This window comes from Apus apus, chromosome 21 (genome assembly GCF_020740795.1).
Source record: "Apus apus isolate bApuApu2 chromosome 21, bApuApu2.pri.cur, whole genome shotgun sequence".
In the NCBI taxonomy this organism is placed as follows: domain Eukaryota; kingdom Metazoa; phylum Chordata; class Aves; order Apodiformes; family Apodidae; genus Apus; species Apus apus.
In genome coordinates, this window is record NC_067302.1 from 5,053,947 (window position 1) to 5,080,180 (window position 26,234).

The 26,234-nt window shown below is 54.3% G+C and overlaps 1 protein-coding gene across 1 annotated transcript in view; it reads right to left on the bottom strand.

Moving 5' to 3' along the window:
• The window catches only part of MACF1 (microtubule actin crosslinking factor 1), a 141,900-nt gene that overhangs the window by 70,590 nt on the left and 45,076 nt on the right, over window positions 1–26,234 (bottom strand). Inside the window, 32 exon segments of the mRNA XM_051638175.1 lie at window positions 678–827; window positions 907–1,122; window positions 1,914–2,063; window positions 2,546–2,672; window positions 2,674–7,802; window positions 10,792–10,927; window positions 11,064–11,152; window positions 11,249–11,398; window positions 11,575–11,673; window positions 12,239–12,346; window positions 12,454–12,537; window positions 12,851–13,013; window positions 13,602–13,795; window positions 14,454–14,592; window positions 15,104–15,282; window positions 15,566–15,735; window positions 16,316–16,499; window positions 17,053–17,179; window positions 17,564–17,718; window positions 18,188–18,340; window positions 20,471–20,596; window positions 21,211–21,306; window positions 21,856–21,960; window positions 22,563–22,724; window positions 22,850–22,927; window positions 23,200–23,328; window positions 23,718–23,994; window positions 24,135–24,289; window positions 24,994–25,087; window positions 25,185–25,312; window positions 25,543–25,638; window positions 25,742–25,861. Coding sequence (XP_051494135.1) covers window positions 678–827; window positions 907–1,122; window positions 1,914–2,063; window positions 2,546–2,672; window positions 2,674–7,802; window positions 10,792–10,927; window positions 11,064–11,152; window positions 11,249–11,398; window positions 11,575–11,673; window positions 12,239–12,346; window positions 12,454–12,537; window positions 12,851–13,013; window positions 13,602–13,795; window positions 14,454–14,592; window positions 15,104–15,282; window positions 15,566–15,735; window positions 16,316–16,499; window positions 17,053–17,179; window positions 17,564–17,718; window positions 18,188–18,340; window positions 20,471–20,596; window positions 21,211–21,306; window positions 21,856–21,960; window positions 22,563–22,724; window positions 22,850–22,927; window positions 23,200–23,328; window positions 23,718–23,994; window positions 24,135–24,289; window positions 24,994–25,087; window positions 25,185–25,312; window positions 25,543–25,638; window positions 25,742–25,861 — 9,468 coding nt within the window.

Consider the following 26,234-nt stretch of genomic DNA (forward strand, 5'->3'; position numbering starts at 1 on the left):
GAGAAAAGATCCATCAGACAAGATGCCTCCGCAGCCAGCACTCTGCTGCACTGCCAGCTTCGGATGGGACACGTGGGCAGGCAGCAGTGTGAGCCTGAAAATGTGCTGTGCCACCAGAACGAGATATTCCAGTAACCTCAAGTGATCCCAAAGCAAACTCAGCAAGGTGACACTCAGCACCAAGGTGACAGCATCTCACCACACCAATTTTACAAGGCTCTTCTGCACCAGGCCCCCAACACCTCACCAAGAGGTTGCTCAGACCCTGCATGCAGGGCTGCCCTCAGATCTAAAAGGTGAATAAATGTGGAAGGAGCCTGGGCTCCTTGAAGAGTCAATGGCGAGGAGAGCAGGTGTGATGGAGTCATCCCAGACTCCCAGAGCCCCCACGGAGGAAGCAGCTCTGTCCTCAACATCACAGAACCTGATGTGAATCCCTCCTGGTTGCTCAGCTCCCACCACACACCTGCAGTTGAGCAAGTTCCCCAAAGGGCCAGAGCAGATGGTTCGTGTACGGTGGAAACTTGGAGCAAGTAAAATATTGTTGCTCCTCCTGTAACCAAGGATAAGGGCAAACCCACCAAGGCTCTGGGAGGGAAGCTGGATTAAAAAAGCTTCTCCTCCACACAGAGCAGAGCAACTTCATCAGCCAGGATTAGGGGTGTTGCCATGGTTACCATGTAGTGCTGGAGGCAGAAGCTCAAGCTGCTGGCATCAGTTGCATGTGGGTAATCGCTGCTATCCAGAGACTCCGCAGTGCCTGACACCCAGCTCAGCAGCTCCTGGAGTTTATCCTGGAGAGTCTCGTGATGTGCCAGGATTTTAGCCTTAAAAACAGAAATGCATCACTTGCAGAAGGAGCAGAGGGATGGCCAGGGGGGCAGAGGGGACAGTTGCCAGCTCTACCTTCTCCATTTCTGCCACCCCATGAAGGTTTTGCAGCCGGGACTCCAGGACATCGCTCGCAGAGCTCAGAGACTTCTGGAGGTTCTTGGCATCCTTCTCCAAAGCCTTCAGTAATTGCTCAGGGACTTCTTCAGGGGGGTTGGCCACAATATACTTCACAGCATCCAACTCCTGATTCACTGGGAAGCTCAGCTCCCGCAGCTCAGCACCCAGGGCCTGAGGCAAGACAGCATTGTTATGTCAAAGACACGGTGACTTCATCTCCCCACTGCCAAAACTTAAAGAAAGGCTTTGGAGATCCAGCTCCCAGCACTGTGTCTATCTCCAAGGAAGATTTATTATCCTTCTCCAGCCCTCCCCTGTCTTTCTCCAGGCTGTAAAATTCATTTCAGATAAGCTGAGGTTATTGTTGAAGCAGGGGGGAGAAGGTGAGCCAAAGTGGGGAGGGACAGGGTTTCACAGAATCCCAGTCTGGTTTGGGTGGGAAGTGACCTTGAAGAACCATCTAGATCCAACCCCCTGCATGGGCAGGGACACCTCCCACCAGCCCAGGTTGCTCCAAGCCCCAACCAACCTGCCCTTCAACACTGCCAGGGATGGGGCAGCCACAGCTTCCCTGGGCAACCTGGGCCAGGGTCTCACCACCCTCACACTCAAGAATTTCCTCCCTATGTCCAACCTCAATCTCCCCTCTTCCAGTTTTAATCCATCCCCCCTTGTCCTCTCACTCCCTGCCCTTGCCCAGAGACCCTCCCCAGCTTTCCTGGAGCCCCTTCAAGCACTGGAAGGTGCTCTAAGGTCTCCCTGAATGCCCTCAACCCTCTCAGCCTCCAGAGCAGAGCTGCTCCAACCCCCACATCATCTCCTTGGCCTCCTCTGCCTGTTAAACCTGAGACTAACCTCCCGCCTGGCTCCCAGAGCAGAGAGGATGTGCAAGGGCTGTTCAGGAAGGTGCGGAGAAGAGGGACAAGCTCTGTCCTGCCTGATGCCAGCCCAGCCTGGCTCACCTCTGCCTGCTGCAGCAGGTCCTGCAGAGCTGCCACGTTCTGCTCCGCCGGCTGCACCCGTTTGATCCTCATCTCGATATCTCGGAGCATGGAGAGGTAGGAGATCAGCTTCTCATCGTGCTCCAGGCACATCTTCTTGCTGAACATGATCTACAGAGTCCAACAGGAAAACAAAACCTCAGATTAGGACAGGAAAGAAAACAAAGGATTATATATTATCATTTTTTTATTACTTATTTTCCAAAGAAGAAATCTGCTCATAACACTCAGGGACTTTCCACTCACTGGCCTTATCTACAAGATTTACTACAAGAAAAATAAAACACGTGGCTCTTTTTCCAACATGAGCTTATAAATGGCAAGAGATCTCTGGTGTTACAGTCAAAAGTGCCAAAAAAAGAGCCCTGCCATTAGTCACTAATAAGCAACGCTCCAGCAAAGCGAAGCCACAACTAAAGCCTTGAATGTTTCCAGTTGTGCATCACTGGCTCCTCTGCCAAGCCCATGGAGCTGATCCTGCCCCACCCACCCCAGCCCTGGCTGGGCTCTGCACTGAGAACCTCGCAGAGATTTCACAGCAAATTGTTCATTAATAAAAGAAGATGTTGAACTAGCAAAAAGAAGGAATTTACCTGGGCTGGTCTCGTGCTTTCCCTGGAGGTTTCCAGCAGCTCCCCCTCCACTATCACGGGTAAGAGCAAGCCCCGGTCACCAGGACCTGGCTGCTTGGTCCTCTCCTGGGGTGCTTCTCCTTGGGGTTTGGGGGGGAACAGGTGCACCTCCTTGGCCTGTGCTGATCTCCACCGTTTGCTTTTGCCGCGTGTCTTCTCCAAGCTCAAGGATTGCAGAGGTTTCCTGAACTTCTCTGGGTTCCTCTCGGATAATTAATTCACTGGGTGGTTCATCTGCTGCTGGGGCTGCACTGGACGCATCACTGGTGGTTTTTACCTTGGGAACTTCATGGGTCACCTTCTCCTCCAGGCTCAATGCCACTGAGGAATCGTGCCCGTTTCTGATCCCACCTTCCATCACCTCTGGAGCCTCCCTGTGTCCTGGGGGGACAGGGGACATCTGACCCCCAGGGAGGTTTTCTTTCTCTTTCTCAGAAATGGTTTTCTTTTCTCTTCCATCCCTGGGCTTGGCTGCATCTCCTGCCAACCCAGCACTGATCTTGGTGGTGGTTTCATGTTTTGGTTCTGGTGTGCTTGAGCCAGAGCCCTCCTCCTTCTTTCCAGGGATTTCTTTGGAAATCAGAAGAGGAAGGGGCTGCTTTTCTGCAGGTGTCTCCAGCTGGGTGCTGTCTCCTGAAGCACCAGGCTGCTTCGCTTTCTTTTTCTTGCTCTTCTGTTTCTGGGCAGGTTTTACCTCAGATTCTCTTGTTTTTTCCTGATCACCTGGACCTTCTGCACCCACTCTTAAAGTTTCTCCTTCAACCTGCTTGATGCTTTTTTTACCTGCAAGCTGGTCTCCTGCAGGCTTGGCAGGGACCCTGATCTGGGAGGTTTCTCCAGCCTCTGTAGGACCCACCTCTCCCTTCCTTGGGCCCACAGTGACAGGTTCCCTTGGGGCTGCAGGTGTCACCCCATCCAGGCTGCCTGCTTGTTCTCCTTGCTCAGAAGCCACCACTGCACCTTCCTCACCTGCCCCAACTCCCTCTCCACTTCCAAACCCTCTCCTCCTTCTTCTTCTTCTCCTCTCCTCACCACCCTCCACACTGTGAAGCACCTCCGTGGCCTCCTTCTCCAATCCCATTCCCTCCACTTCTTCTGTTCCTCGACCCACCTCTTCTCTCCTCAGTTCCTTCCCCTCTGCTGCTCTCACCCAGGAGCTGCTTTTTGCAGTCCCTTTCTTCTCAGCCCTTGCCACCACCACCACTTCAGAGTCAGCAGCTCTACCTGGTGCTGAGGGATATTCTGGAGTCAGTTCAACCTGTTGTTGGGCCTGATGCCTCACACCAGCCTCTGGAGTTTCTCGGGGTTTCAATTTCCCTTCTGTGGGTGTCACTGGGGACCTCTTGTTGGCAGCAGCTGCACCTCCAGCCACATCACAGCTTGCAGCTTCAGATCCAGCTTCATGCTCAGCACCACCAGACTTCTTGGCAGCACTGGTGAACAGGATGACACCTTCCCCTTTTGGAGAGACTTTTTCCTGGAAAAGGTGGGCTTTATCTGCTTTGGAGACCTCAGGACCATCTTTGTCTTGGGATATTTGTGCCTCCTGAAGACTGGCAGCTAACTTCGGGCCAATCAGTTCTTTTTCAACAGCTTCCTTCAAAGTCAACCTCTTCCCACTGCCAGCATCAACAATCCCCCCAGTCCTCATCTGGTTGGTGGCAATGAGTTGGGCCATCTCCTCATCCAGCAGCCCTTGCTCCACAGCAGCCTTGAGGGACAACCTCTTACTGACAGTGCCCTCCACCACCCCACCACCATCCGCCTGAGCCTGCAGCAGCCGCAGGGCGGGCAGAGGATCCACCCTCCCCAGCCTCACTGCCTCAGCACACCTCAGCTTGGTCCCTGTCACCTCATCCTTGATGGCTCGGAAGGGATGGACCTCCAGGTACCTCTGGCCAGATTCAATGTCAATTTTGCACTTCTTCACAAACTCCGAGTAGGGAACGATCATGCAGGTCTCGGGATCTACAATTCCCTCCTTCATTTCTGAAGATGACAGGACCTTCTCCACGACCTGCTGGGGCAGCAAACCCTTCTGTACTGCTTGACTGAGCGCCAGTCTCTGGCCAGAAGCAGGATCAAAAAAGCTTCCACTCCCTGCCTGGATTTCTTGCACTTTCCTCTGGAAATCAGGACTAACGAGCCCTAATGACACCGCCTGGGCCAAGGGCAGCTTCTCCTGTGTCACAGGGTGGACACAGTCCTGCAGGCACACACCTTCAGCCTTCCTGAGCTCCTCACTGAAATCCTGATCTATCAAACCGTGTTTCAGCGCGTCCTCAACCGAAAGCCTCATCCCAGACACGTGGTGGATGATGCCTCCATCAGCCACCTGCTTGGTCAAGAGCTCAAAAGCTTTTTCCTTTTCCAGGAGCCCTTTTTCAACAGACTCTGCAACAGTCAAAGGCTGCTTGGTTTTAGGATCCACAATTCCACTGGTCTCCACCTGTAAGCTAATGAGCTTCTGTCTGGTCACCTCATCAGTGCCTTTCCCTTTGGAAGCCTTCTCCAGCTTGACCAGCTCTTTCTGACTCGTGGGCTCTATGAGGCCCAGATTTGAAGCCAAAGTGACAGATATTTTTTTGCCACGTTTCAAGTCAACGATCCCTCCAGTAACCACCTGCCCTTCCAAGATCCTCATTGCTGTTTCCTTGTCCAGAAGGCCAACGGCAGCAGCGTCCTTGACAGAGTAGACAAAGTTATTGCCTGGGTCAAGAACACCACTAATGGCTTTGTCAGACTCAAGGACCTTCTGGAGAAGCTTCTCATCCATCAGACCTTCTTCAATTACATCCTCAGTGGTCAAGGACTCACAGGTTTGAGAGTCAAAGAAGCCACTGAACATCTCCATTTTCTCCATGAGCTTCACAGCTGTGTGGCCAGACACCACCCCACGGGCTACTGCTTCATTGAGAAGAAGGGTCTCACCTGTCTGCTCATGGATTATGCCACCAGTCTGGAGCTGCGTCAGGAGCGCTTCCAAAGCATCCTCTGCTTCCTGCTCCACAGGGGCTGGCAGGGATGCTTCATCAACACTCTCATCACCTAATACTTCTTCCCCCTCTCCTTCTTCCACTTCCAACACACTTCCCATGTTTTCACTTCTCTCTGCTTGTTCTGCCTCCCCAGTTTTAAGGCACACCACCTCCTCTCCTCCCAGGATGCCATTCTCCAGCATTTCCTCATTCAGCAAATAAACCTCTCTAACACCTTCTGCCCCTAGTTCAGGTTCCTCCATGCTCTGAGGCCTCTCTGCAGTGATTTCCAGTCCAGCTCTGCTTCCTGGAGCACCCATCGATACGCAGATTTCACTTTTCACAACAACTGCCCCACTTCCTGATGCTCTCTTCTGATCTTCTGTACTTTCCACTCCATCTACTGGAGTAGGCTTGGATTCTTCTGCTTCAATCCTCATTTCCTCTGTTTCTCTGAATCCAGTACCGAGGTCAACAGGTCCTGGCTTTGACAGTTTCACCTGATGTTTGTCCTTCCTTGCAGAAGCTACTTCCTCCCTTCCAAGTTCAGCACCAGGTTCAGTCCTGATGGTAGCCTGGTCAGTGTAAACCTGCTTTTGCTCCTCCACAAGCAGGATATCTTCTGCATCCTCCAACAGGAGGCTTTCAGGTCCCATCACCACCTCCCCATTCTCCAAAGCAGTTCTGGGTGGCAGGACCTTTTCACTTTGTTCTTTTGAAGGAGCAAACTGAAACTCAAGCTGCTGGGAAGCCAGACCATTGCAAGGCTCGCTTTCAAGAGCTGGACTTGCCTTTGTCTCCTCAAAGCCTTCACTGTCTTCCAACATGTGTGCACAAGATCCATTTTCTTGGGTTTGGATCAGGGCTTTTGTGAGATTGTTCAACTCTCCATCCACTAACAGCAGCTTCTGGCCATTGTGGATGTTGATGTAGCTGTGGGTCATCAAGTGGTACATCAGCTTTTCGTCGTCGCTCCTCAGCAGAGGGTCACCTTGCTCTGTGGGACCTGTGGGGCTCCTTCCAGAAGAGCTCTGGCCATGCCTGCTTCTGCCTGCAGAGCCAGAGAGCTGCACGCTGGCCAAGGCATCAGGTATGACTGTTGATTTCAGCTTCTTCACCACATCTCTCTCCAAGATGCCATGTTCAACTGCTTTCTTCCAAGACAACACCTCAGTGGTTTCTGGTATGAAGACAGCCTGAAGGAGCTGCCTCTTGCTGAGAATCTCATGAACCATCTCAGCAGGCAGGATTCCTTGCTCCAAAGCATCTGCAACTGGGATGATCTCCCCTGTCTCTGGCCACAGGAGCCCCATGAAGGAACACAGGGATTCCAGGACGACCAACGCGGTCCTTGGTGCTACCAGCTCTTTCCTTACAGCTTCATCAATGGTCAGTCTCTCTCCTGTGATGGTATCAATGATGCCACCAGTCTGGAGCTGCCGGATGAGCAGGGTGCAGGCCAAATCCTGGTCGATCCAATTATGTCTCACAGCCTCATCCACGGTCAGCCTGTGTCCTGTCCTGGGGTCAACAATGCCACCAGCAAAGAGCTGGGCTTCCAGCAGCCTGACCATCACCTGCTTGTCTATCAGCCCTTCCTGGAGGGCCCGGAAGATGCTGACTTCCCTGCCTGGCTTCAAGCTCACCATCCCACCCACCAGCTGCCTGACCGGGAGCAGTTTCAGCCCCGTCTCCTGGTGGAGGATGCAGCGGCGCAGGAGCTCGGGCAGACTGATCTTCTCAGCAGTGTTGGGGTCAATCAAATCCCTGCTGCTCTCCAGCTGAGACAGGAGTCTGGAGTAAAGCTGGGGGGGGAGGAGCCTTTCTTGCACTGCTGTCTCCATGCTGATCCTGCCCTGCCGGGCTTTGAAGCCCCCAGTGATGAGCTCAACTTCAAGAATCTTTAGCCCGATGCTCTCACTGATCCTCCCCTCTTCTATGGCAGCAGCGACAGGCAGGAGCTGCCTCCCTTCACGTTGGACTTCTTCCACCTGCTGGAGAGCATCCCTCAACTCCTGCAGCACCTGGAACGTCCTGAGATCGATGATGTTTCTTGCCAGACCCTTCTCCAAGGACAGCTTCTCATTGGTCTCTGGGACAACTAAGTCAGATGTGATAACCTGGGCCTCCAAGAGGGCGAGGCCAGTGTCCTGATCTATAAGACCTCTCTGCATGGCACCAAAGACAGGGAATATTTCTACTGTGCCAAGATCGATCACTCCTGCCACTGCTTCGCTGGCCTGGAACAGAGAGAGAAGGAAAAGAATTACATCAAAAATCGAGCATTTCCAGCACCCAGACTTGCAGGAGCTCCAGGGAGGTCTCAGTTTCCAAAAACCACAAATTAAAAAAAACCCAAACAGGCTAGAAAGCAGGTCCCAAAGTGTTTGAAATGCAACTCCAAAGGCACCCCAGCACACACACTGGTGCACCTGCCAGCCAGTTTTACTGCTCATCGAGTCCCTCACCCAGGGCAGCACTGAGATGCTTCCAACATCCACCACCAGTAACACAGCAAAGCAGCAAGCAGCAAAACCCACAAGTTCTCCTAATGCTCCACAGAGAGCCAGAGGGAAGGAGACCAACAAGCACACCAAAGCCCTTCAGCAACTCCAATTTGAAAACGTAAAGACAACACAAATCCCAATGGATGCTAAAAGAGAAGACAAAACCACCAAGATGTCCCCATCAAGGTACCGAGAACCTCTCCCAGCGCAGCTGCCACCCTGACTCCTGCCATGCTTTCCATCCTGCACTTCCCAAGCAGATCTCAAGTGCCAGGACTGCCAGGGAACACCACAACCCCCCTGTGCCATGGAGCAGCCCCCCAACCTGGCCATGCACAGGGCAGGAGAGACCACCAGCACCTCGAGGTGACCATGCTCTTCAGAACCAAGCAAGATGCTGGAGATCCCAGCATGGAAACTGTGAGAGACTGGGAACAGAACATCTACCATGGTGTTTCAGGAGGGGCTTTTCTCCCCGATATCCCCACAGGGAGGGTAATAATTAAGATTATGGAGATCAACAGCTCCCAGTTTCTCCCAGTCCCACTGGTTTGGTATAAATTGGCTCAAGGGCTGGAAGATTTTTGCAGGGATAGGGAGGAGGAAATTGGGATTGTGGAATTAATTCCTTCTGCTACCCCAACACTCTGGTATTTATTTATTTTTTATTGGTGAGTCTAAGAGCACTGGTGGCTGGGGGGGTTGTAGCTGTGGCCCAGCAGGACGTGGCCTCCACCAGGCTGGTTTGCAAATCCCCCACTGCCCTGTGGGGACCAGGAGGAACCTGCTGGCAACACCCCAGCTCTCCACCACCATCGCCAGCCTCAGGCATGCACGTTCAGAGGTGAACAAGGCATGGAAAGACAGAGGAAGGGGTGAGGGGTTGAGGGGTGGGAGAGGAAAAAAAAGGAAAGAGAAAAAAGGAGATGGGAGGGGAGTAAAAGGCTTTTACTTACCCGGGTTGCAGGGTGTGCCTTGAGCAGTTAAAGACAGAGCCTTATGGAGCAGTTCAGCCGTATCACACACAGTGTAAAGCTTGGGGTTAGCGTCCAGCATGCGACTGGGTTTGTTTGCAAAAAAGAACCCCCCACACAGGTCCATCCTCTTGCACTTTGTATGTTTGGTTTGTTTAAATCCCGGAGGGTTAGTTAAAACTTGTAAGCAAGGATGTCAGTTAATCTTAAAAAACAGTTGACATGAAACACAAACTGTACAGGGACACATCATGCTCAATTTAGCGCGTTCTGCTTCGCGTTTTTGTCTTTCATAACTTCTCTCTGACAGTTGGATGTTTCCAGCAAGCAAATGTTAAAGAGTTCCTCATGCTCCCTCTACAGTGAAGCAACTGCACAGCACGGGAGCCGCAGGGATTGTCTTGGAGAAGGGATCTAGGGCCAAGTCCTGCTGCCATCTCCTGTTCTGTTTCCTGGGCTTTGTAGAGGGTGTGAGCGAAAACCGCTCCAGCCTGAGCCCCAGAGCCCCAGCTCCTGCTGTGTGGGAACAGCCCAGCAAGCCCTGGAGAAGGCTTTGGGTCTAAAATCATTTTCCTGCCCAGGAGGGAGGAAAAGAGAAAGGAAAAAGCATCCTTTCCATGGAGGCTGCTCCCAGCTGCTCTCCTGGCAGCAGCAGCATCGAAGCTGTGACCACTAATGAGCCCGTTTGCTCCCCAGAAGCTGCCTGCTGCCAGCACGAGGGCTAAGGGGCTTGTGACAGAAAGTGGTTGCTGCACTGGGACACCCAAAATGTCCTGTAAGGTCCAATTTAGAGAGAACCACTGTCTGCTGAGGTGAAAGCTGGGCAGGCTGACTGCAAACAGGCAGCTCTGTCACCCTCTTCCCGTGAGCGGCTCCAACTGGGCTTCGCTCAGGGACCCCACAGCCAAAACTGCGGCCAGAGCCGGGTGGGCTGTTGCTTCAGAGTGCAGGGAGCCAGCAAGCACACAGATACATCCACTGACACATGAAGATACACTTAGAGAGCACGTACACGGGTGTCTGGGAGCAACTGGAGACAGCTCGGGACAGGCGACAAGGAGGCGACTTCAGCCCTCCCTACCCAGCGGAACAGGGACAGGGACTGGGGGGAGCACTGGTGGGTCTGAGCAGGGAATGGGTTCAGCTATGGGTCTGAAGAGGGAATGGGTCCAGCCATGGGTCCAGGAAGCTCTCCCAGGTCAGCTGAGGGCCTGAATGATGTTGTTGTCTTCCACAGGGGAGATCAACTTCACTCAGCCCCAGCTGAGATAAACCTCTCAAAAAACCCTCTGAGATACAGGAGACCACATGGGCAAACACCCTCCTGCTGAAGCTCAACTCCTTGTGTCTCCTGCTCTCCAGCAGCCAGTGAGCTGAGCCCTCTGAGGTCAGAAAGGGTTCCCTCAGAGGACACAGATTTGCTAAGGAGACCCTTTCCAGGACTGAGGTCTACCATCATCCTTGCCCATCACATGAACAAGCCAACCCTTGTGCACAGGGCAGAGTTCTAATGAAAACCCTTGCAAAGGACAACTCTCCCATTGACCTGGGACCACCCCAGCCTGGGTGAGATGCTTTTGGTGACGCAGGGATGGAAGAGAAGGGAGGGCAACCACGTGCAAGTAAGAAAGTTGATGGGCTGTGAGTGGCTGGTGACCACAAGAAATGCAACCAAGCAAAACCTTTTTCACCCCCTGAGGGGTGTGCTCTGTGTCCGTGCAGCCACAGGACCGAGCAGGGACCAGTACCTTGTGCTCTGTCTCCTGAGCCAGCTGGCTCTGGAGCTGCTGGAGCTGCTCCATGGAGTCACTGCAGAGCTCCTGGTAGGTCTCCTTGAGGGCACTGATCTGGCCAGAGATCTGCTCCTTCTCCAGATGGGAAAGCCTGCAAGGGGAAATCTCTCAGGAAAACTGCACAAACCAGCTCCAAGCTCTGCAGAATTCCCATGTTCTTCTGCTGAAGGAATAGGTCAAACCCCCCCCCCCCACAAATCCCTGTCACCTCCTCGGGCCACACTCACTTGTGGCTGTGTTTTGCCAGGAAGATCTGTGAAGTTTTGATGGCCTCAGAGATCTGCTCCTTCTTCGCAGCCAGCTCCTCATTCAGGGCCTGTGTGGGGGCGGGGGGGAAAGGGAAGAAGTTTAATTCAGCTGTGGAAAAAGAGCAGAAGTTAAAGAAACTGCCCCATGGGTGTCCCTGGTTTACCTGCTGCTCTGAGATGGATTTCTCAATGTCTCCCAGCTCCCTGCTCCCAGTGGCCGCCCTGCCCTGCACGCTCTGCTTCAAGCCCAGGGCCCAGCCCAGGAGTTCCTTCACCTTGTCCACGTGCTCTTGCTTCTCCTCCTCCACTACTTTCTGCAAACAGAGGAGGGTGGAAGATAAACCACCTCAGAGGGGGTTCCCAGATCTCCAAAAGGCAGAGAAGGTCTCAGGAGCAGCGCCCGAGATGTGACCTCAACATGGAGCAGCACCCTTGGGAAAGATGCCTTCAGGTTTTGAAGCGCTGAGCTCCACACCACGACCCCCCTCACCTCCTCCTCCTCCAGCCTCCGCAGAGCGTCACTGATGTACTTGACGTGCTGCGTGGTCAGTGTCACCAGGGCCGTGTAGCGAGTCCGCAAATCCATGAACTGCCCGGGGAGAGGAGGGAGAAACAGGGCAGGTCAGTCCTGACCGGAGGATCCGGAACGATGTACTTGGACGTGGATGCACCATCTCCTGCTTGGAAAGCCCCCCAGGCACCTCACAGCCCCAGGATGGCATCCATGAAATGTGTCACGTTGTGTGATGCCAGAGAGAGGGGAGACCCTGGTCATGGACACTTGACTCTTACAAAGAGGGATACTGGGATCTTTAATATCCACACGGAGCAGACAGGACCTCAGGGCCCCCAGGGTCTCATCCCAAAGATCCACACCCAGTAAAGCTGTGGGGAGCTCCAGCTATTTACCGTGCAGGGCTGAACTGAGCCCACTGGACTTGACCCAGGGGTTCCCAGGAACCTGGGAATGTCATACCTGGTGCTTGGAGCACCAAGCCATCCTTGCTGGCTACTGGAAAAACCAGCAAGGGTGGAAACCTGATTTATACCAGAGAGTTCAGCAGGAAGGAGCTGATTTCACAGAGGCTGCTTGGAGGTTTGCTTGGAGTCTAAGAACCCCTCACACACAGTTTCTCTCCCACAAGGGCTCCTACCTCCTGGGTGATGGCGTCCGAGGAGGAGAGCATGCGCCGGCGCTTCATGGGTGACTTCTGCTGCGACTCCACGAACGCCCTGTAGGTCATCAGCTGCAGCTCATAGTCCTGCAAACACAACCAGGGGTGGAGCGACATGAAGCAAGAGAGATGCAAACCCTGCTGGGGCTGTTTCTGCCCAGCCAGGGGTGCCTGGGTGCAGGGGGGATCTCTACCTTCACGGCAGCCGAGTATTGCTGGGAGAATTTCTGACACTGGTCCAGTTTGGCTTGATTCTTCTCAATTTCTGCAGCCAAAGCCTTCAACAAAATTCAAAGCAAAACTGGCTGTCAGGACAGCTGCTCTGGGTGGTGAGCTGAATTCCAGGCCCCATCCCTCCCTTTTTTGGGTCAAGTCTTTAATCCTCTTCCATTTTTTACGCAAGGCCCCACCTCCACCTCAGGCTAAGCAGAGCTTCTCCACTTCCCAGACACCCAGCTCAGACCTGCAGCCTCTTCCCCACCACGTTTCATGTTTTCAAGCTCACAGATGAAAAGATTTTAGGAGAAGAAAAGAAAGGAGATGGTCCCAGCAGTGACCAGGCTATGGAGACACCACAAGGTCCTGTCCTACCGTTTGCTGGCTCAGCTGCTCCGACAGGACCCGGCTGTCCTCTGCCTGCCCAGGCTTCATCAGCTCCTGCTGGACCGTGATCTCCTCAATCCACTGGATCAGGGCACTGTGGCACTGCCTGTAATCACTCAGCACCTCCTGGATGCTCTCCAGCTCCGTGTGGCTGAGGGAAGGACCAGGAGAAATAAGAGGAGGGTGAAATGCCACCCTTGGCCATAGGGATAACCCAACCACCAGTGGGAATTCCAGCCGGAAAAATATTGCTGTGAACAAGCCTGACCCAAGCTCTGTGAGGGACCTGGGGGTGTTCAGCCTGGAGAAAAGGAGGCTGAAGAGAGAGCTTCTCACTCTCTACAACTGCCTGAAAGGAGGTTGGAGGAGGGGTCGGTCTCTTCTCCCAAGGAACAAGCAACAGGACAAGAGGAAATGGCCTCAAGTTGCACCAGGGGAGGTTTAGATTGGACATTAGAAGCAACTTCTTCACTGAAAGGACCATTGAACACCAGCACAGGCTGCCCAGGGAGGTGGTTGGATCATCATCCCTGGAGGTGGTAAAAAGCCAGGTAGATGTGGTGCTGAGGGACATGGTTTAGCTCCGGACTTGGTAGCATTGGATTAACGGCTGATGGAGCTGGGTTATGGTTGGACTCGATCATCTTAAAGGTCTTCTCCAACCAGAACAATTCTGTGGTTCTGGGACTCAGCTGCAGCTTGGATGTAAACACGCAAAAGGAGGCAGGAGGTTCCTCACCGGGTCTCGATCTGGGCGCAGACTCGTTGCCAGCGATCCCAGAGCTGGTTTCCCTTCTCCTGGTAGCGCTCCAGGTCGATGCTGCGCTCCTGCCTCAGCCTGAACAGCTGCTCTCCCACCACCTTCACCTTCGCCATCTCCTCCTCCAACGTGGTGAAGACAGAGCTCTTGTCCTTCACTTCCCCCAGCCACTGCTGCAAAACCAGCAAGAGACAGCACCGCTTCAACATCATGGAGAGCAAAAGGCACCTGAGGTCAGAGGTGGCCTCCTGCCCAGAGCTGGCAAGGGCTTTATCTTCCCACCCTCCTCAACCTGCAAGGAACTGGCTCATTACAGGAGGTGCAAAATGGGAGGGACCATGTTCCCAGCTTGGAGCAAGTCAGATTGGTTCAGCCCGTCATAGAATGATAGAACATGCTGAGTTGGAAGGGACCCATCAGGACCATCAAGTCAACTCCTGTCCCTGTGTAGGGCGCCCCAAAGATCACACCAGGTGCCTGAGAGCATCACCCAAATGCTTCATGAACTCAGGCAGCCTCGGTGCTGTGACCACTGCCCTGGGGAGCTTGTCCCAGTGCTCAGCCACCCTCTGAGTGAAAAGCCTTTTCCTGATATTTAACCTAAACAGTATGTCCCACATGTCCCACAGCAGCAGCACATGGAGCTGCCAAGATGTCCACAAGGGAGGGCACAAGCCACCAAGGCTTTAAGAGGGATCACATCAGCAGCACAAGGCAAGAAAAATGGCTCAAAGGCCACGTTCAGCAAAAAAAGGGAAGGACCTTGCTTGACCAACACCAAAACCTTGGCTGGTTTCTACTTGCCCACCTTGGGAAGGGAACAGCACCCACCTGTAAGGCTGTTCTGTGTGCCTGGATAGCTGACAGGTCAGCAGGAACTGCCTCCTCTTGGCTCAGCTTCACCTCATACCCTTTGACCAGAGACTCTGCTCCTTGGGTGTTACGAATTATAACATCAACTGTCTTCAACCTGGCAAACCCAAGAGAGGCAGCACAATGACATCCCAAATGGGCACCACAGGGGGGTGGAGCTCAGCACAAAGTGGGTCAGTGGGCCAGAAGAAAGGTCTCTGTAGACTCATGGATTCATAGAATGGTTTGGGTTGGAAGGGACCCTAAAAATCATCCAGTCCCAACCCCCTGCATGGGCAGGGACACCTCCCACCAGCCCAGGCTGCTCCAAGCCCCATCCAACCTGCCCTTCAACACTGTCAGGGATGGGGCAGCCACAGCTTCTCTGGGCAACCTGGGCCAGGGTCTCACCACTCTCACACTCAAGAATTTCCTCCCCATGTCCAACCTCCATCTCCCCTCTGCCAGTTTTGATCCATCCCCCTTGTCCTCTCCCTCCCTGCCCTTGTCCCAAGCCCCTCCCCAGCTTTCCTGGAGCCCCCTCAAGCCCTGGAAGGTTCTCTAAGGTTCTCAGCAGAACAGGGCAGATACAAAAAGGTACTTGAGAATAAAGACATGTCCTGACTCACTTGTCCAGGTAGATGGAAGACAAGCCATACATCTGGTCCATCTTGTTCACCACCAGGTCAAGCTCAGAGCGCAGGTGGGGGGTGCTGGACCCTGCAGGTGCCTTCTCAAGGAAGCTGTAGCATCTCTCAGAAAGGAACCGCAGCTCCGACTGCAGCCGCTGCAGATCCTCCTGCATGTGCTGCAGGAGGAAGGGACAGAAGGTGAAGGGAGAGCCCAGGCAGGTGGAGAGAAAGCAGGATTGCCCTTGGCAAAGGAGATGGGCACGAAATGAAGCAGGGAGCCCACCCGGAGAGGTTCCCTGCTGCTTTTTGGGCAGTAAGATCCTCTCAAACCCTGCACAGTCCCCCACCCACCACCCACCCACCTCACCCTGGAGAGGTGAAAAGCTGATTTTTGGTGGGTGCTGAAGAGCAGCAGCCACCACCTCCCTCCCCTCCACATCTGGCAGCAGCAGGACTGACCTCCTGCTCTGCAATGCGGATGGTGTTGTCCTGGATAGTGTCACCATCTGCTCGGGTGCTGCTCGGGGACTGGATCCGGGTCACCAGCCTCTGCTCACACTCCTCCAGGCGCAGGCGGATGTTCTTCAGCTCGGAGAGATAAGTCCTGGCAACAGTCTCATCCTTGTCCTCTGCAAGTCACAGACAAGCCAAAACAGCAGCTCAAGTAACTCCGGCTGGGATCTGCCCCAAATGGGACCTGCTGGGAGCCCCAGAGCTGAGCGCAGCATCGTGCTGACACCGAAGCACCCGGGTCTCTGCTCTGATGGAAAACAAGTTAATCAAATCATGTCATCCAAACACAGCCAAGAATGAGCCCAGGCACGGGGCAGCTGGGATGATGAAGCTGGAGTGGGTCTTAGTGGGACTCGACTGCTGTGTCACATGTGCCACCACCACATATATTTCCTTAAAGATCAAATGCAGGAAGAACTCCTTGCTCCACGTGCACCCTAAGGACTAGACCATCTCCAACAACACCAGGGTGAGAGGACTCAGCAGTCAAGCTGAAGCTGCAAAGCCAGGCCCTCCCTGCAGGAACAGGGTTGGACAAAGGCTGAGCACTTGAATGGATGGAGAAATAAGGAGCAGCTGCTCAGACCATCAAGCAGCAGGCTCAGGGAAAAAAAAAAGAAATGGAGCCATCCCATAAATCCTTTGTTAATGAGTCCCCACAGCTCCTGGTTAATCCATCAGCCCTTTGAAGCTCACCGTTCTCCATGGACTCCAGCAGCTGCCGGATGTGTTCCTTGGAAGACTCCACTTCCTCCTCCAGGCGCAGCCGGTCGGACACCGAGAAGAGCTCCGAGTCCCGGCTGTCCTGCAGGAAGTCCTCGTAGTGTGTCTGGAGGCTCTTCAGGGCCTGCTGGCACTCCCCTTGTGCGAAGGATCGGAGCTGCAAGAGGAAAAGCAGCACCTCAAACCACCGGGAACAACTTCCTCCACCTGCAGCCACCCTCCCCAGCTCCACCACCTTTGTTTCCCAAGTGAGTGTTTTCTCTGTGGAGGAGAAAGGAGAAGCTCCTCCACCCCAGCCTCCTGTCCCCTCCAGCCCTGCTCCCTCCCTGAAGAAACCCTGAGTCCACAATCTCTTACACTTAGCACAGCTCAGCAGAAAACTGCTCTTTTTATTGGGAAAAACCCAACCACCATCCCTGGAGGTATTTAAAGACCTGTAGATGTGGTGCTGAGTTGGGATAACAGTTGGACTCAATGATCTGAAAGGTCTTTTCCAACCAGAACGACTTTGTGATACTGTGAAACTGCAATAATTCTGCACAGAGCCCCCAGACTCAGGTTTTCCCACTGTTCAAGGTGCAGAGGCCCTTGACTTCCCCAACCCTGAAGTCCTTGGTCTTCCCTTGAGCACTTCCCTTCCACCTCAGCCACCCAAACGAAGCCGGTGAGCAACACAGCCCTGAAGCCAGGCAGAGAAGTTGCCTCTGTACCTTTTCCATGCTGAAGCTCTGCACCAGGGTGATGTCCTTCCTCAGGTAGTTCCAGGAGATAAGGCTCTTTGTGTTCATGTGGAGCTGGTGCCAGAGAGCCATCACCTTCTGGTACAACTGCTCCACCCTGCAAGGGGAAGGAGCAGGTTTAGCAGCCCTGGATCTCCCCAGCATGCTCAGCCCTGATCCTGGTTAATCCACCAGCCCACTGAGGCAGCAACCCCAGCCTGGCAGCCTCCAGAGACTGATGCTCCTGCTGCTCAGTGCCTGAGATCCCTGCACAGATCCCTCCTCCCAAACCATCCTGAGCTCTTTTGCAAACTACTACAGCAGCTGCTGCGATGGAGTTTGCAGCTGTACAACCCTGAGGGATCCCTTCCCTCACCCCAAATCAGCTGTGCCACCCAATCCTGTTCCCATTCCCACCCCAGATCCACCCCCTCCCATGCTCCCAACCCTCTCCCCATCTCCCCAGCACCACACCTCCAGGACTCCCCCAGGGCAGAGTTACCTGTTGGCCATCTCGATGGCCTCTTTGTTGGGAGGGGGGATGAGGAAGCAGACAGAGGGCACCATGGCCTCGTTCCCTGTGGGGCTGATCACCTTCCACTTGGTCCTCTGGGAATTGTCCTCCAGCACACACTCATCATTCCTGCAGATGGTGATCTGCCACGGCACAAACACCACCCAGCCCATCAGAAACCAGCAGCAGGGCTGCACACGCCTGCCCTTGCTGCCAGCTGCCCTCCTGGGGGCCAGCCAGATTCCTCCAATATGGAGATATTATTATCATCATCAAGGAAATGCCTGGAACGTTGCCAAGCAGTGCAGCCCAGCACTCCTGTCTGGAGAGGAAGGGACAAGGAAGTGACACAGACTTGGCCACCACCCACGTGCTCGTTTGGCTGAGGCTGATGAAGCCCCCGTGCTCTGTGGGGAAAGGGACTTTCACTCCTGCCTGGAATAAACCTGAGATGTGGAAATCTGCTCCAGGAAAAGCAGCTGTGCTGTTTTCTCCTGCTTTCCACCTCTGTTCCTGCTTCTCCTCGATGAACACCGTGGAGCACATCCAAAACCACCATGGGCCTTGCTCCCCTCCTTCCCCCCTTCCAAGGGACATCCCTCCAGGCCTCACCTCGATCTGCCGATAGTCACAAACTGCCTTGATGGGGATGGTGCTCTTCACAAGATGCTCTGGGTTCCTGGGCCGGAGCTGAACGATGGTTTTGGAACGTCCCATGAGGCTGGCGACTGAGCTCTTCGACTGGATGAGCTGCTCCTTCTCATCCTGGGAGAAAGAAGGAGGAAGGATGGGTTGGTGGAGGCTGGGGCAGGGGGGACGTCTCTCCCAGCACCCCCCACCCCAGCGCTGGCCTGGAAAAGCTTACGCTGGGATCTCAAGGGATGAACAAACACATCAGGAGGATCCTGCCACCCTAAGGGGATGAGGAGAGAGGTGAGGAGATGGGATGGAAGGGAGGACAGACCTCAGGTTGGAGTGGGACCTCTCCACTACTTCTCCCACTGCCCTGCAAAGCCACATGCACAGCTCTAGCTCTTTTGCTGCTTGGACCAGAAAACATTGTCTTTCCAAAGGGAAAAAAGAGAACGTAACATACACCAGAACTAAAGTCCCAGGAGGTGTGAGGGGCCAGGAGCAGGACAAGCTCCAGCCCAAAGCTGGGGACCTTTAGTTCCTGGAGGAGAAACCACAGAAGCATGCTCCTTCTTCAAAAGGAAAGGATGGAGTCATGTTGAAACCAATGGCTGGAATGGGAATACCATGGATCATGTGGATAAAACATCTCAGGAGAAGGGGTGGAGTGATCACACAGGCCTCTGGGTTTGGGTAGGAATTGGCCAGTTGGAAGATGCTGCCTCATTCATTCCCACACAACCCTGCTGGGCTCAGTGATGGGACAACCCAGGAGACTGGTGGAAAAGCTCCCCCTGGAAGAGCCTCGGGCACTGATGGAGACGTGTGTGGATCACAACCCTGGCAGCTCATGTGATTGGTGGCAGCTCAAGCCCCTGGTGGCTGCAAAAGGATCCCAAAAAAAAAAAAAAGTTCTCCCTCATGCTTGGCTGTCTCGGGGCAGGTTAGTGCGCTGACAACGGTGGAGGGTAATTGAATGGGTAAAAAAAACAAAAGGAAAAGAATAAATGATTAAATAAACTACCTGTGCCTGTCCCGGGGAGCATGATTGGAAGAAACAGAACTGTAACTGATTAGGTAAGAAAGAGTAATAAAGCTGAGCTCAGGGCAGCTGCCCCGGTCCTGAGATCGTGGCCACTCTCTGGCTGCTCAGATGAGCCTCTCCCACCCCAGATGGCATCTGCCAGGCTCCTGGTGCTGCAGGGCTCACAAACATGGTCCCCAGGAGCCAGGCTGGCTGCTCTTTGTCCTGGCAGCACTGGAGGATAGATCAGGACAACACTAAGACCATGACAGAGAGGATGGGAGCCCCCAGGACCCAGGGAGGGAAGAGGGTGAGCCCAGCTGATGGACCCATCACCATACGCCCAGTAAGGGCATCCTGGCTTCACTGGGGACACGCTGGAGATCAGTGGGGTGCTCCAAGAGCAAAGGCAAAGCAGCCACCTGCCTCCACACACTCAAATGTCACTTCCCAGCACTTCCACCAGCAGCTCACACCACTTATCCTGCAGCCTCACTCCTCCCTGCCCCTGGTTTCAAGCACTACCCAATGCTTTGCTCCTTTGGTTTTGGTTTTAAGTTGGCTTTTTTCAGTCCAATTAGGACAAGAAGATCACAGAGGGATTGTCCATCATCTGCTCTCTGCCACACTGCAGCTAAGCCAGGCCACGAGCTGGGAGATCAGTGCTGCCAAGCCCCCATCCCCATGCATGGCCAGGCTGTCCTGGCTGCACCTCCCACCCCCAGCACGGAGCCACGGATTAACATGGGATTTAGTCTGTTCTTCTGCATCCCACCACCTCCTAGCAAGCCCCAGCTCCAAAGCAGAACCAGGAGCATCCTACAGGCTTCACATGACATCTCCATCAGCAGGACACAACCAGCTCTGTGCAGAGCATGATAGCACGAGGGGGAAGAACTGGCTCCTGCACCAAGCTCGAAGCCCCCCAGGACATGGAAAGGCACTGGATGGTACCTCCAAATAAAAGTGACCTATGGGCTGGTGGATCTGGCCACCATCAGCAGTGTCACACCCCCCAGGTGGGGTCACACACAGCCTGCACCCCATGGCCACACACAACCACATGCAGCAGAACGTTGACCAAGATGGGGAAACAAACCACGTTACATGGAACTGCAGGAATCAAGTGAGCCTGGTTTTCCCTGGGAAGCAAGAGGTGCCCCAAGCAACGCTGCTGGACTGGAGAAAGAAGGCCACCCGTCGCCTGCCCAGGGGGGATGGGATGATGGAAAACCCACCATGGAGTCCTGCAGCAGGTCCTCCAGCCGTGTCAGGCTCGTGTTATGGTCACAGGAGTATTTCCTTTTGATGGAGTCCTGCAGGTTGCGCAGGTAGGTCTCCGAGTCGCGGGCGTCGCTGAAGAACTGCAAAAGCAAAAGGGGTCACAGACACCTGCACAAGCCCACGGAGCCACCAGCAGCTCAGAGGGGACCACTCCAACAGCTCATCCCTGCTATTCCGGCCTTAGGGTTGCAAGGATGGCCAGAAGTGCATGGAAGCCCATCCTTTTTGCCCTGGTGAGACATTCTGGGGAGAGATTTTTACAAGGGCATGGAGTGACAGCACAAGGAACGGCTTTACTCTGGAAGAGGGGAGATTTAGATTAGACATGAGGAGAAAACTCTTCACTATGAGGGTGGTGAGACCCTGGCCTGGGTTGCCCAGGGAAGCTGTGGCTGCCCCATCCCTGGCAGTGTTGAAGGGCAGGTTGGATGGGGCTTGGAGCAACCTGGGCTGGTGGGAGGTGTCCCTGCCCATGCAGGGAGTTGGGACTGGATGATCTTTAAGGTCCCTTCCAACCCAAACGAGTCTGGAGTTCTATGATCCCCAGAGAGCAGCTAAGGGAAGAGATGACTGAGGAGGAAGCAGCCCCCGTGAGCACCACAAACCCCTCTTTCCCTCTCCCCCAAAGGGAGCAGCAGTGTATGAAGCTCCGTGGATGGTGTCCAGGGAAACTGAGGCTGCCCTCCCCAAGTACCTGGAAATAGGCAGCATTCTCCTTCACGTGCTGCTCCACGCACAGGCAGAGCTGCTTGATCCACTGCCACTGGCTCTGCACAGCAGCGCTGTAGGCCTGAGGAACACACAGCAAATGGGGGTGGGTAACAAGGACTTCCCAGCCTGGAAGGTCACAGGAAGGACTCGGCTACAGCCAGTGGGATGTACATGAAGGGACAAGATCTGGATGCAACCCAGAGGGTTTGGACACAGGCAGGAAGAGCAGGAGCTGGTAGACCCAGGACCAGTGTGGCACACTCAGGTTTGATTTCTCCCAGCCCAGAGAGAAACACCAGGGAGAAACATGTCCCTGCAACCTTCTGCTTCACCACCACAGTATTCCTGCATAACTCCAAGGGAGCCGAGGCCATTCCCTGCAGCCCCACATTGCATGAAGGCTCCTGCTCTGTACAAGCTTATCTGTGTCTGAATTTGAGAATGGCCTCGAGCTTCTCATTTCACTCCCCAGAATAAAACAGCTCTATCACTGCACTGATGTTCTTCTGGCACCATAAAACACTTTATCAACCCAGGCTGCCCAAGGGCACCCTGGGATGGGACAGCAACCTTCCCCATCCCATGGGAGATCAGCCAGTTCCCAGGGCTCCTCTGTGTGCTCACTCACCTCTACGGTTTGCTTGGCCGGGTGGTTCTCCAGGGCCAGCAGCTCAGCTGTGTCCTGCAGGGAGCAGAACACATCCTGCTTCTCCTCCAGCTCCCTTGTCAGCTCCTGCACAAAGGACACATCAAAGTCCAAACCTGGGCTCTGGGGAGCTGCCTTGCTCAGAGCACGTGCCCAGCTGACCCAACACACAGCAGGGCAGCAAACACCAGCAGATCTCAGGGGAACCAGCCCAGCCCTGGGAGCACCAGAGCACATTCCCACTGGGATTCCTCCTGTGCACCAGGGCAGATGTAACACAGATACTGGAAACCTGCCCAGGGACCCCTTCAATTCCAGACAGCAGGATTGTGGAAAGACAGCAAGTTATTTGTACTGCTCCAAAGAGGAACCAATTCTCTTTAGCTCAGACCTTTTTCCCCCCCTCTAATTAAAGACGCTTCTCGTTTCAAACTGCTCAAGAGCTGTTTTATGCCTTTTTGATTGAAAGCCAATTGAGCCAACACTTTTTAGCACTTTCTGCTCTGGGGATTGCTCTTTCATCAGCTGCACTCGTCAGCTACAAGCTCAATGAGGTGGGAGGGAACATCCAGCCCCTGGGGACTCCAGCTCTGCTGGCAGCTGAAGGTCCCACAGCGGATCAAAAGCAGCAGCAGCACAACCAGGAGAGCACCCGTCCCACCAGTCCTGCCTGCCCCAGGCTTACTCACCGAGAAGTAGTTTTTCTTGGCTGCAATGTTGGGGTTGTTGTCACTCCAGTCGTAGGCCAGTTCCTCCTCCTCCTTCTCGTTCAGCCAGATCAGCTCAGCAGTGGCCTGAGACACGAACCCGTGCAAGCTCTGGAGATGCCTCAGCCGGAAGCTCGAGGTTTCCTGGGGACAACAAAGTGTGATTCCTGCTGTTTCTTCCCCCCTCCTTCCAGCCTCAGAGCAGGACAGCAGGGATGGACCCCACGTTCCACTGGATGGACCCCACACCCCCCTGGAAGCCCACTCACCAGCAGCTTGCAGTACTGTGTCTCCAGCTTGCCAAGCGTCTCCGTGTAGCTCGCACGGAAATTTGGAGACATTTTACCCTGAAGGAGGAAAAAACAAAACCACCCTGTCACCTGACACAGGACAACACCACTTGAAACTCCAACTCCAAATCTTTCTCCCCAGCATTCTGGGAGCAAGAGGAGGTGGAGAAGATGGCTCAGGGCAGCAGCCTCTTCCACCAGCCCCGTGTCAATTCAGAAGCTCCCTCCTTAAAAAAACCAAACCTCTACCCCAGGCACCTTTACCCACAGGAGCTGATCCCAATGTCCTCACCTGCCTGTGGCTGTGTCACCCAGCCAGTGCCACATACCTCATACATCCTGGCCTCCTTTACACTGGAACCCAGGTCCTCCACACTGGTATGGACCTGCCGCTGGGTCTCCAGCTGGTTTTCCACACTCGGGAGGTCACTCCCCCACTCTGCCCGCTCCAGTCTCATCTGAAACAGGCCAAGAGGTCCAAGTCAGCACTCCTCATCTGCAGGGATATATCTCCAAAGGACACGAGGGTAAGGAAAGCTCCAAAGTCACTCAAGAGGGGAAAAAACACCACAGCAGTCCTGGGAGAAGGTCTTAAAGCTCCAACACTGGGTTATGTGGGGGACAAAAGGTCTAAAAACTACAACACAATGATTTCTGGGACAGCCTACACCAGCTTCACACCTACCTAAGAGCAAAGGACTGACTGGATCAGTACATATTTGTTCCCATCTTTGAAAGGATCTTCTGATACCTGCTGATCAGCAGGATCCCAAGAGAGAAAACCCAACCCAAGACAAAGTTGGTTCTCTTTAAAGCTTTGAATTTGGCTCGGGGAGACAACACCCACCTGCATTTCCTCCACCCAGGCCAGCAGCTCGTACACAAACCGGAGGCTGCCTTCATCTTCAGAAGAGGAGATGGCCACCAGCTCTGTCCTGGTCATGGGCTTTCTGAACCAGGAGGCAGAGGAGGTGTGAAGCCCTTTTGTCAGGGACTCGCCCTTCAAGTGCGTTGTGCTCAGGTTGGAAGTGGGCACCAGCTCCAGGGTGGAGAAGTGGCCTTTCCTGTACAGGTTAGTGCATTCCAGCCTCAAGGTCACCAGCTCATCTTGGAGCCGCATGATCCTGGAGGAGCAACCAAGGCACAGGGTAAGAAAATGCACAAACACTCCCTCCTTCCCCAAAACAGAGCAGAGGAGCCCTGTTCATCCCCCTCTGACCACCTTTCTCCACCTACAGACCATCTTGGACTCAACCCCTCTCACCTGAAGACCAGCTCCTCCAGCTGGTAGTAATTCTCATCCCGAAGGATCTGCAGATCCACCTGGAGCTGGCGGAGGAGCCCCTCACACTCCTGCAGATACACCACCACGTCCGCCTCGTACTGCACTGGCTGGCCCGACTCCAGGTGGGCAGCATCCTGCACCAGGAGAGGACATTGAGGGCTGGGTCCCCACAGCCCAGGCAAGTGGACAGAGAGAAGAGAGGATGGCAGCCCAGCATCGACTTTAAGACCTAAAGGATCTTTTAATCCTCAGGCTTGATTTGAGCAGAGAAACATCAGCTCAGCACTCACACCACACCCAGGACATGCCCTTCAGAACAGCTCCTGCAGCTGAACTGAAAGCTTCTGGTGACAGACGGGCTCCTGTGGACAGTCACTTAAACATGCACCTCATTTCTTGCTTGGGCTTAACCATTTCTAGCTCCCAGCCCTTGCATCTCTTTCTCCCAAGAACAAAACACCTTTCTTCAGAAATCTACTTCCTACCCAGTCTGGAACTGAGCCCTTTCTGCCACTGCTTTACACAAACCAGATCTGGGGGCTTTTAAGCCTCATTACACAACCAGCTTCCCCACAACTGCAGTTCTCCTCTGAGCCAGAACCTCCACAAACATTCAGCCTGGATCCCTGGCAGGGCCCATCACCAGGTACCCACCACCCATCCTATACCCCCCTGGGGTGGGCTTAACGTCAGAAGAGGAAGAAAAGCTGTCCTGGAGAACCCACCACCCCATGCAGAAAAGAGGGGCAGATATGGGTGTAAAAGAGGCGAGAAAACAAACCAAACAAAGAAAAGAAACAACAAGATGGGGAGGGGGTAAATACCACCCCCCACTCACAGCCTGCAGCGTGTTCTTCGCCAGAGTGAGTTTCTCCTCACAGCTCAGAGCACCATTCTGGATTTTGTTGGCGATTTGTAGCAGCAATTCCAGCCTGTGATGACAGAGGGAAAGAGGACGGTGAGAGAGGGCCTTTGGGGAGGTGTCCCCCCCAGCCAGGGGAGCAGGGGGTGTCCCCTCAGAGCACCCACCTCTCCACCGCCGGCCGCAGGAGCTTCTCGCGCTCCAGCATCTCGATGATGAGTTTGCCCCACTCCTCCTCCACGTCGTTGGGGTGGTAGCCCTGGGGCAACTTGATGCGTCCAAATTCGATCCATACCTGAGGAAAACACCAAGCGAATGGCACGACCTGCCTGCTCCTCCAGCTGGCTAGAGAGAAATTCCAGCAGGGGCTGCAGCTCTGCCTCCCTTCCTGCAGCAGCTCCCTTTGCCCCGAGGGTTGTTTCCACTTCTCCATTCCAAAATAAACCTGACCTGAGCACCCTTGGCTCCTGCTGCAAGCACAACAGCCCCACCTACAAGCCTCCAGGTAGCCACGGTGATGCTTACCTCTAACAGTTTGTAGAGCTCCTCTATCCTGCCTTTTTCCTGCTGTTTTGCTGGGATTTCAGTTTCTTTGAAGTGTATGTATTGGTTATAAAGTGCCTGGGATGAGAAAAGCTTTTCAGAAGCCAGCCCAGGGGATGCCACCACCCAGCTCTTGGCATCCAGCACATGGGACACTGGATGGACCTCATCCAGGACCTACCTTTAGCTCTACAGGGTTCTGGGGGAAGGATTTATCTGACATGAGTATCGTGTGCTGCTTGATCCATGAGATGAGGGACTCCACACGGCTCTGGTACTCCAGCCACCTCGAATCCACCTCCTGCGGGGCAAGAGCACTTGCAGAGCACTGCTGCAGGGCAGGTCCCCAGGGGGGAGAGGCAGAGCCCAGAGGAAACTGAGGTGCCACCATCACAACTACAGGGTGGACCTCCCTGCGCCTCCCTGCTGTGATGCCATCCCAGGAAGAAGGAAAAGGAGGAGGATCCTCCTTGCAAGTTGCTCCCTGGAAACCACCTCAGCTTTCCCAAGAGCTCAAAACCCAGGGCAGTGCCTGGAGAACACCACAGCCCTACAGGAACACCAGCAGTTTACAGGGTAGACAGGCTAATGGGGAAGCTCCTTCCTCTCCCTGAGCCTCTACCACCCTTTGTCCATCTGCAAAGGTGGACAAGGAACCTCCAAACCCCTCCCTC